This window comes from Asterias rubens, chromosome 5, assembly GCF_902459465.1.
Source record: "Asterias rubens chromosome 5, eAstRub1.3, whole genome shotgun sequence".
Classification (NCBI taxonomy): domain Eukaryota; kingdom Metazoa; phylum Echinodermata; class Asteroidea; order Forcipulatida; family Asteriidae; genus Asterias; species Asterias rubens.
In genome coordinates, this window is record NC_047066.1 from 13,521,075 (window position 1) to 13,532,533 (window position 11,459).

At 38.4% G+C, this 11,459-nt stretch overlaps 1 protein-coding gene and 1 long non-coding RNA gene across 2 annotated transcripts; one reads left to right on the plus strand and one right to left on the minus strand.

Moving 5' to 3' along the window:
• The first annotated feature begins 201 nt into the window (after positions 1 to 201).
• On the plus strand, positions 202 to 3,762 carry LOC117290194 (perlucin-like protein). The gene is made up of 2 exons (XM_033771452.1): positions 202 to 505; positions 3,587 to 3,762. The coding sequence occupies exons 1-2, from the start codon at positions 202 to 204 to the stop codon at positions 3,760 to 3,762; spliced, it is 480 nt and encodes a 159-aa protein (XP_033627343.1).
• A 5,144-nt stretch (positions 3,763 to 8,906) lies between these two features.
• On the minus strand, positions 8,907 to 10,921 carry LOC117289975. Its single transcript, XR_004519015.1, has 3 exons — positions 10,653 to 10,921; positions 9,828 to 10,027; positions 8,907 to 9,001 (listed from the first exon to the last, which is right to left on the minus strand). It is a non-coding gene; the product is annotated as an uncharacterized LOC117289975 (long non-coding RNA).
• Positions 10,922 to 11,459: the final 538 nt, after the last annotated feature.

Here is an 11,459-nt window from a genome sequence, read left to right on the forward strand (position 1 = left end):
TTAATTAAATTCTACTTTCTATCACCCTGGGCCAATGGATCTGAGGAGAACACCTGGTAACAAATAAATCACTGACAGATTGCGCTTCAGTTACGGTCAGAGACCACAGGTATTTATTTGCTCCTGGATGAACAACTGTTTCTGAAAACTTGAAAGCAATTTTCAATTTGAAAAAATAAAAACTCTTGGAAAGTAACAATAATGGCAATGCTACGTACGCTGAAGGTCAGCATTTTACTTTTCTGTGCGCTAAGTCAACACTTAAACAAAGCTAACGGGAGATGTCTCCGTAAAGCTGCAAAAGAAACTTGCCCCGCAGGATGGAGCAAGTGGAACAGTCACTGCTACAAGTTTATTTCTGAGCACCGTGAATGGGCTAATGCAAAAGATAAATGCATTGAGATCGGGGGCGTGATGGCAACCCCAAATTCTCTGGAGGAGCAGTCACACCTCCAAAGTGTTACGTTAGCCATTTGGATTGACTGCAATGATATTGAAGAAGAAGGTGAGTGCCTTTGTGATTTGATTTAGGTATTTACTGAAATCATGTGTCTGGACATATCAGATAATGATATTAGATTTTGTCACCGTTTTCACAAAGTGACAAATTCGTCCAAAAGGATGCAATGGGGCATTTTCAATTTTTAAATGTAGTATGTGTCCTGAACATTTCTAAAAAATGTTTAGTCTTGAAAATAACCAAATGGCGAATCGGCGGCATTCAATGTTTTGCGATTTCACAAACCAGAGTTGTCACCTCGATCCACATCGGGGTGTGTATTATAAGCCACGAACTGAGCAGCTCAGTGAGTGTGGTAGTCTGAAGTCAAGGCGCGCACGCCACCCCCAGGACCAACTTACAAACAAGACCAATGCCCAGTGGTCTTTTATTGTGTGAAGCGCACACCCCGACTGAAGTCTAGCCGTGTGTGGCCAATGGTTTTACTTCATTTTGAGTTTTTTATGAGCCGGTGAATCCGCGCCCTGTGTGTGGCAAATCCGAGGTGTTTTGGAATTTTGCGTTTTCAAGTATCGGCGAGTATGCATGCCTTTTGTTTTGGGCGACTAGGGGTGCTGCATTTTTGCGTTTTCACGCAATTGGGTGAATACCATTAGAACAAAACAGTTTTCTAAAGTAGCATCCAAATAGAGAAACAGTGTCTAGTCATTCTATTGCAACTAATACACAAACGTATCACTACAAAAAAGATTTACACATTAAAGTCACTGGACACTATTGATAAAATAATTGATCGCATAAAACCTTACTCCGTAGTAGCCAACGTGGAGAGCTGTTGATGGAATAAAACATTGTGAGAAACAGCTCCCTCTGGAGCAATGTAGTTTTTGACGCAGGAGTAATTTCTCACTTAAACATTTATTTTTGGGGAATCCACAAGACCACAGGGCTTTTTGCTGAAATAAATTTTGTGGACAAGAACTGTCCTGGTTAAAACCTGTTCTGTTGCATGTAGTATTTTTTTAGTATTGTTTCAATCTGGTCTCGATCTTTCCTTCAGTTTCATTTTTGTATACGTACACATTTTTATTTCATCTTTTTTTTATTATATTTATTTATTATCTTAATAATAGTTTCTGCTTATTTTTGACAATTAAGGGTTTTAGTTTTAATGTGGTATGTTCTATACGGTAGTTCTTGTAATTGTTTGTGTATTGCTTTTACTAGCCATCTTTTGTTTGAATTTTTACTGCAATTTTAGATTGTGTAACGTATCTAAGGCCTAACAAAATAAATGTTGTATTTACGGTAACCCGACCGACCTCAATTTTTTGCGGCCAAATTGCCGACCTCAACATTTTTTTCTAAATATTTTGTAAGTTGGTAAAATTTAAAATGAGAACTTCAACATGTTGCCTCACTTTAAAACTATTTACCTCGACTTACCAGTGTAATAATGCAGCCCTGATACTTCACAAATTTTTGTTATATTCAACGATGTCCAAGTTCGAAAATAAGCCAAAAAGTCCCGATGTCTGAGTAAAATTCACGCAAAGAAATAGCACCCAATTTCACGCACGTAAATGCAAAACAGCAGATTTCAAGCCCGCTAGTCGTTGTTCTTTGCATGCGACAAAAAAATACAAGAAACATTGAGAACTAGAGGGCGTTTCGGAACAATGTGATAGCGTGAGATTAAACGCCCTCTATTGGTGAAATTACGCGAACCAGCAACACACGCTTGAGACAACGACTTGACATGTCTGCACATGCTCCCCTACAATGCATGCATAATAGTACATGTAACCTACATCAAGACAGCATAGTTGTTGCGAACCGCATGGATAATATACTGTCAATATTGTTTAAAAATGGAGCAGTTACGTGGGAATTTTAGCGTCTCTATGAACAACTACACAACGTGCATGACCAATAGTAGCTGTATGAACAAAAATATTTTTTTATTGTGTATTGTAAGATTTGTTCTTTATTTTGTTTATTTTGTTGAGTTAGGCCTAGATGATTGCTTTCATTTTCTGTGGGTTTTAGTTGTTAGTGCATCATGGGTTGGGTATAGGATTATGAGGCAATCAATTGAAGTGGAAAAATTGCAAGAGCTATTTTTTACTGGCATCTCGGACTTGTTTTTTTTTTTTTCTTCTTCAAATTGTCGTCCCGCCCTTCCCAACTTTTTTACAAAAAGTCAAGGCAAAACTGCCTTGCCCCTTGAAAGCTGAAGTATCAGGGCTGATAATGCATTTTTGCGAAAATCATAGTAAAACTTGTTTCAAAAAATTAACAAATACCTGGAAATTCAAGAACTTAACCAATAAAAAAGATTAACAAAATAAAATTATTTACCTTCCTACCTACCTGGAATTTTTTTTCAGGCCGTTACCATAAACACAACATTTATTTTGTTTGGCCTAATAGTAAATGTTTACCTTTAATGAGCTAGGTCTGGGAGGGCAAATTTTTTTTATGACATTTTTTAAAATACTTTTGCCCCTCCCTGGATGGTCTGATGTTTCATTGTGTTGTCCAAAGAATTAAAATTAAAATTAATAAAATGCACTGTGTTTCTTTTTGAACAAGTATTATGAAATACATGTACGCTACAAGCAAGAGAGAATTACATCAATTTGTCTTTTGGGGTACAGGGTTACAGGATTCATTACTCAATAGAGTTGAAAAGGTGTTTACCAGACTTAAAGTCAACATTTTAACATCAATTCTTTCTGTTTAAGTCATTGTTCTACTGTATTATTATATTCAACTGAAACACACAAGACTGCTGGAATCTTGAGGTTACTGGCCCTAAAACTACTGGCCACTTAAACTACTGGCCTTTGGCATGTGGTCCAGTGAAAACTACTTTGGTAAAAACAAAAGGTCAATATTTTGGTTTTTGCATTTAAAACCTTCAGGCCTTTTGGTTTGCAACATTTTATTCTACTTTCTCATTCACTTTTTTCCATAAAGAGAGGATTGTTAACAATTTGTGACATGTTTACAATCCACCAATTGTGTTGAAACGTGTTGGGTTGTGGGCAATCAAAGCAGATTACAAATCTGTTAAACATGACAAAATTGAGTCCACTTTGTTGTCTATCCTTATCTTTACAGGCACCTGGGAGTGCAAGGATGGAGCAACTGATGTTGACTTCAGGAGTTGGGGAGATGGGGAGCCTAATAGTGGAATTGCTTACAATTGTGGCACGCTGTGGCCTTCCGGCTGGAGGGATTGGCAATGTGGTAATGGTGACAAGGCCCCTGTAGTGTGTAAGCAACCAGTGGCATAAAAGTACCAATGATCTACACACATTCAGGGACCAGTGAATCACACTGCCATCATCTTGCAAACAAGAATCCCATCAATGACACTAAATGACAGATCAAACTCACCCTTATCCAATTTTAAGGACAAAAATAAAAAATATTTGAACTCAGCAGTGTAAATCAATAAATTTAAAAACAATCATGTATGAAAAACCTTAAAGGGGATCACACACAAAATGGTAATTGGCAGTGCATTGGAAAAATAAAATTTCTCTGTACATACATGTACTTTCGTGGTTTGACAAAATTGTAGTAATTAATTTTTTGTTTAAAGGCAGTGGACACTATCATTTGGTATTTGTCAAAGACTAGCCTTCACAATTGGTGTATCTCAACATATTCATGAAAAAAAAAACCTGTGAAAATTTGAGCTCAATCATACTTGCGAGTCATCATACTTGCGAGATAATAATGAGAAAAAAACACCCTTGTCACACCAAGTTGTGTGCGTTTAGATCGTTGATTTCGAGACCTCAAGTTCTAAATCTGAGGTCTTGAAATCAAATTCATGGAAAATTACTTCTTTCTCGAAAACTATGACACTTCAGAGGGAGCCGTTTTTCACAATGTTTTATACAATCAACCTCTCCCCATGACTCGTCACCAAGAAAGGTTTATTATGTTGATGCTAATAATTATTTTGAGTAATTACCAATAGTGTCCACTGCCTTTGAAGATTTTGGCTTTTGATGGTTGTTTATTGCTAACAGTAATGTGTAAATTTTAATTATTTCCGTGCCAAGGTTATGATCTATTTCATGTATGCCGAACTGTTTCATTGTACATGTGCAATATTTGATATGCTCAAAAAGTGTCATCAATGTACGCACGACCCTTACGGACATTTTATCACGAGAGGGCATTATCACTAAGAAAATACTATTGACTTTGGGGGGGGGGGGGTAATAAGCCAACACAAATCAGCAAGATACATTTTCTTTGGTGAGAAAGAGTAGACTAAATTATTATTTTCTTTATAAACAGACTTTCAAAAAACTTTACAAGACTGAGAATTTGTGGTTCAAAACTAAAAAAACAGTGGGTGTTGAAAGGGAGTTATCAACAAACATTACTGGCTTTTTTAATCCTAAAATCAAAGGAAATAGCTAGCCTTTAAAATATTTACTGTCACTTAACCATGTTTCAGTATCGTTTCCCGTTTAGGTTGAGAGTTTCTGATCCTTTACAATCCGTTTAAACACAGCAAATGAAAACTGTTTCCTGTAATCTTTGAACCGTAAGGTGCCTGGAATAAAAGCCGAAGCACCGGAAATCTTTTTTTATATTTCTTTTAGGTTGGACAATCTTAAATTATTATTTTTTTCCCGCATATAAAAAATCATTTAAAGTCACCTGGAAGGGGTATTTTGTCAAAATAAAGATTTTGTCACTAAAACATGTATGTGTTTTGATGAGTGGAATATGAATAAATAGTTAACTAAGGTTCTTAAAAATTAGTTTCCATTTTATTTACAAATTTAAAGTAGGCCCGACCCAAGAGGGCACTGTTTGTGATGTCAATCAAGGCGCGATATTTGAAGAGAAAATTAGTAGTCTGGCCCCGTACACTACGTCTGGATACCTGATCGTATGATGCCTACGTATGTACAGAACTGCACACACTGTATGGAAGCTGTGCGGACGGTCCACTTGGATTACCCAGCACGGTTAATTGCATGCAGTGCCAACCAGTGCACAAGGTAGTGACGCTTGGCGCAAGCTTACAACACGCCCTCAAAGTTGAAACAATACCCAATTTTTTTTTCACGTTAGGCAAATGCTCCTTTAGGCTTGTCACGTCTTTCAGGTACCTTCTTCGACTTCCCACTAGCTGGAAAAATTGTTGGGATGGCATCATCATGTTTTAGAAAAGAACTTTTCTCTCTTCATGTCAAAATGCGTGGTGTATTCCGGATTCTCGAAGCACGACGGCTCGAAGTGTTTGCTGCACAGCGCTGGAAAATACGTTTGAGCGGACCACTTTGCAAACTAACCCCATCTTTAGTTGATTTGCTGCATCCAGCAGCAATACACCTGGTTGACATTGCCGGAGAAATGCAATAATAAACGTACAAACTCACGACTAGGACTTTCATGTACTTGCACGTACGTGTGTTCGATGTTCGATCGAGGCACAGTCTGCCTCGATTGACGTCACAAAAGGGGTAGGCGGAGTCACCCCCCACCCTAATTACTCGAGGTTAATTATCAAGAACCAGGCCTTGGCGGGTTTAAACCACTAGTTGAAAACTTTTTCAACACACTTTGATTCCCATTTACAAATACCTTTTCGGTCAAAAAACATCAACACTTGTTGGTCAAAAAGTAAAATAAATGCAAAAATGTTAACTGTTCAATGATTTCTTTCAACACAACACCCCTCCAGCTATGAAATGATAAGGCCCTCGGCCCGATCGGGTAAACAACTCCTTATAAGGGAATGCTGTGCAGGGAATGCTGTGCATGTCGCGTGATGTGGCACAACTGTCCCGGCCGTTGCTCTCGACCAATAGGAATGAAGAAACTGTCTTATAAGGACAGGTGAAAGCTCGCGTGTCACACCCATGTTTCAACACTTTTTACTGGTCATAAACAAAGGTTTATACACACCCACGTGACGCGCTCTCCACCAATAGGAGCATCGAAACTGTCTGAGGTATTTATGAATATAGGATTGAAACAAATCGAACAGTTCAAAAACCAAAAGATGGCCAATACCTCGCCTTTAAATGGCTTTTACTGCATGTGACAAAAAATAAATTTTATGATTTGTGTGTAGTAGGAATGTAATTTAACTCAATGGTAAAGCAATAAATAAAATTGAAAGTGAATGTACAGTCAGTTTGGCAATTCCGCAGTCACTCATGTCACATTGATCACAGAAATTAATCTAGTTTGTATAATAATTGATTTGTGCAAATCATGCTGTGTAGATTGTAATGAATAGAACTTATCTATTGTTCTGCTACCCTGGAGTAGATTTCAGAAATCAAGGTGGGGGGGGGGGTGGCAGTACTTCTAGATTCTTAGATCTGAATAGATTGAAATGAAAAGAACATTGTTCTGCTATCCTAGAGAAGATTTCAGAATTCAAGGTGAGGGGAGGGGGGGGGGGCAGGGGCAGTACTTCTTAGTTCTTAGATCTGAAAGGAACTGTAAGGACTATATACGGTTTCCCAGTTCTATCATCAGTGAACGACTCTTTGCCACAACATCCACTTCTGCAGTAGCTGCTTACAGACAGTAGAAAACAAAAAGAGTATTAAGCCCGGTTCATACTCCCGCGAATGCCAATGCAGTACAAGCTTTGGTGCCACAAATTCACAGTGAGTAATATGGCTGGAGCTGGACTGCAACTCCGGCGAATCGGGCTGTGACGTCAAAAATAGTATCGAATTTGCATTCGCATGAACCTTTCTTTATAGGGAAACTTTAGCTGTGAAGAGAAAGATTATTTGTCGCCCAACCTCACCCAACCTTTTTAGAGGAATTATTTAAAATTATTATAAATGGTTTCAGTTGTGATTTGCTGCCTCTGTCTGTTTAAAAATCATGACAATTATAAATAAACATGACTTGAAGTATAACCCCCGATAGAAATAACCCCGATTCAAAAGCATCATTGGTTTCGACCAATATGCACATAAAGATGTGCCAAGAAATTGTACAGTCCCCTTGAAAGCTGCACAAGCAAGGACAACATCAACAAGATTGCAGAACATCTTTGGAGAGGAGGGGTGGTACGAGGAGTGGGACTCTGCAAGAGAACGGGTTTGATCTTCTCTTACACTTCAATGTCTTCGCCTTGTCTTGATCTTGAAAGGACAACTTCATTTTCCAACCTCCACTATATTGCATTCCCTAAAAAAATTCTCATTTTTTGTTGGTGTGAACAGTCAAGTTTGTAATATTTTTGTTTTATACATATTATTATTATTATTATTTTATTTTTTTTAAAGTAAATTTTTCAATTTGATTTTTTTCATCTGTTTTTTTTTAAGGTGAAAAGTCAAATTTTTAATATTTTGCTATTGCAAGTTGATCAAGTGATTAAAAAGGGGGAGGTAGGGGCAATAAAGTCCAAGAAGAAACTTTAAATGAAACTCTCCGACTGTGAATAATTCACATCTTATACATTATTTTCAATGAGGAATAATAACTAGTTTTGATTGACAGTTCTTTGACATCTGAAAAAAAAGACCCAAGCAAAAAATCGGGTGAAAGGGCAATCCAACATATTTTTTTGAGGGGCCTAATTATCATATTTTTGTGATTTTGCTTTCTTTTATTGTTTTTAGGGGGGGGGGGGAATTTAGGCTCCTTTTTTTAATTTTACTTGAATTTGTTCTCGACTTTTCTTCTACTATGATGTAGCCAAAGGGCAATTCCATGGTTAGTCACATTACACTTTTTAGTGTCATTTCTTGATCTTGGTGCTAGTAGTTCTATGTGAGATATTATTTCCACTAAGTTTATAGACTGATTTGTACTTGACACCCAAGGCTTTGAATTGATGATATTAGAAATGTTGTGGGCTTTGTGCTCTGGATGTTATAACGTTGTTAAAAGCAGTCAGTCGCATTACACAAAAAGGACATGGTAAAAAACACACTTGTACAATTCGAAAATTTCCTCTAACCAAAAAGCTTGCGAAAGTGTTGCTATATCTAACACACAACTCTTATACATGAGTATCCAACAGGATACTTATAAACGGTCAGCAACTTGAACTTTTAGGTATACATGGCAAAACCATGGTCAGTTGCATTACGGTCAGTCGCATTACAGCTTTCCAGACAATGTAGCAACGCCTACATGGAGCCCAAGCTGAGTTCTTGTTTGGCAAAATTGGGTTCATTCCTTGTCAACAACTAAACAAAAATTGGTTTCATATGTTAGCTATAACTTCTAAGTGAAAAGAAAGTTGTGTCAAAAACTTGATGGTTTGGTGTCATGTCCATGTTTGCTTGGAATTGCCCATAAGTGTTTTGAGTATGGAACGTTAGGCTACAATTGCTTTTATAAATTTCTACCAAAGAGGAAAATTTCACTTGAGCAAACTTGAACAGTGGGGGTCGGATTTTGCAAAAGTTTTCCTTACCTGAATCCGGCGATGACTCCAGCGATGACTCCACTGTACGTCCACAAACCACAAATCCAATGACATCATCAAACATCTGGTCTCACAGTTGCTTGGAGCACCTAAAAAGGGACAGGTAAAAAGATTGTTCCGTAAAATATTATTTCTCTGTTCACTCTCCATGGTTCACTGGAGTGGAACTATTTCACTCAAATCACTTTTTTCATTCCCTCCTCAACAACATAATATTTTGGCAGAATTAGGGGATAACTTTCCGTATGGCGCCACCACTTTTTCACATTAAATTAGATATACAGAAACTTTTCAGAATAAAATACATAATATAAGGAAACAAAATAATATTTGAGAAAAACAGAGATGCCAAGTCCAGAGGCCAGCTATGCTGGATGCCAGATTTTTCAAATCCTCCGCTCACTTCTTCTGCCTGTTGTGTCTTCGCTAGTGGAGCGCATTTAACGAATTTGCTAAACGAATTGGGAAAAACTTGTGCACAATAAGTGTTTTGCGCTCTGCCGAATTTTAGCTGAACCTGCTGGAAGAGCAAAAGCGTGCGCAATCTGCAAATTTGCGCTCTGTTTGTACAAAGTTTGTACAAAAATGATGATTCTGATAAACTGCGTGCAATCTGAAGATTGTGCAAACATTGTAGATTGCGTTTTTTGTACACACGAGCGCGATTTGGCAATGCATGTTGTTAATTTAAATTTTTGGCCCCAATGCGTGAGAAAATGGTTGCTGTGCATGTGAGCGTGAGACAGAGCCCAAATGTGTGAGTCTCACGCATAATGCGTGAGACTTGGTAGGTCTGAGATGTGCTAATTTATTTCATAACAAATGAAAAAGTGGTGGCAGGATAGGAATATTTTTTCCAAACAACACACAGAAAATTGAGAGAACAAATAGTGTTACTTTTAGTTTTGTTTTTACCTGTCCGCTGAAGGGCTCATTGAGAGACAGTACCAGTCACTCTTTCTGCAACCCCAGCGAAACAGTCCGCTCAACACCGCCTGAAGCCTCGCTATAACTCACCAGGAGCTCCCCGCTCTAGCTGGGTTGTTCTCCGCCTCATTGTTCCCCGTCTCGGATCACCGCGCGCACCGCTGCTATCCCAGTCATTTTCACAGAGGCTGTTGAGAAAAACAACTATTAGTGCTACAGTTTTAAGTCCAAAGGTGTCACTTTAAAAGACAAATGGAGTCACGTTAAGTGATTTTCATGGCACAATTAGCAGTTTTTGTTAATTACTCTCTTGTGAATAAAGTAGAAATCTCTTTTTTCTTGACTTTCTCCATCATATGATTGAAAAACTTACTAGAGAAACATACTAGAGAGTTTGAGTGGCATAGCTTAAATCTGGTTTACCCGCTTCATCCAACTCAACATGGAGATTTCCCCATTGACTTGATTTGACCAATGCCTCAGTCAGTGTGGGGACAATGCCATAGAAAACATACACATGCTGGATACTCTGCAGGCAAGCATGGTATGGGGGAATTGTTTGACTATCTCTAGACCATCTCAAAGGTGTTGGGATGCCCAACCCAGAGTCATATTCCTTACTCTAAAATGCAGCATTAAATCCCCCCGTTTGTGTAGTGTATTTGTGTGTGTCAATTGGCCATGATTTTCATGGCCTGCCTAATGCACAGTGTTTCGGTCTGCTATATTGTAATGCATAGTTAAAAGACAACAGTTATATACATTTCTATGTGGTAAAATAATTCTAGATAATGCACCCAAAATTAGCCTTACCTGACAAGATGTCGGTGGTCGGTAGAGCCAAGTGTCCAGCTTTCGTCATGAAGTTTTCTGTTGCAGTATACGGTGGCACAATGGAACCACGCCCTCTCGCAAATCTACCAAATTGGCTTAGTCGTCGAAACTTAGAGTTCAAGGAACTCATAATAATGTACTTAAGAGTTCATCTGTGAATTTTCCTTCAAAGAATGTGCTGCAGTTTTGACCGAGTCAACAGTTTTTCCCTGTCCTGACTTCACTCACAGACGTTGCTTGCTTGGCAAAACGCACATGGTTCACGTGGCTTGCCTGACACAAATACACAAGGTTCATTCTATCATGGAGGAATTCCTCCATGATTCTATGGTAAAGCTTTCTTCAACTTTGTTGACCAAGTTTTGCTCAAGAATATCACACTATGAAGTGGCTCTAAAAGGTGCAACAGCATGTACTGAAATAATGGCTGAATACACATGACCGATTTTAGAATTTGTTTTGATATTTTTGGCAAGTAAAAGTTCATCAGAAAAAGGCGAAGTGCAGCTCCCACGGTGAGCTGAGAACAACGCCGGCCGCTATATGCTGCTGTCTAGTCCGGTACGCGATGATGTGCAAGTAGAAATTTGGTTGGTTATCCTAATTTTATCAAGGAAGGAAATTTCCTGCAAAGCAAATTTTTGTGCTTAGCAGATTACTTCGGAATCTGGCGATAGAAAAATCGGGCCAGAAACGCAGCTTTCCCACGCCCAATACGAGATTCGTTCTGCTAGTCCTGATCCTTGCTCTGTGGTCTGCTTGACACCTGCTGGTCAAAAGAAGGAG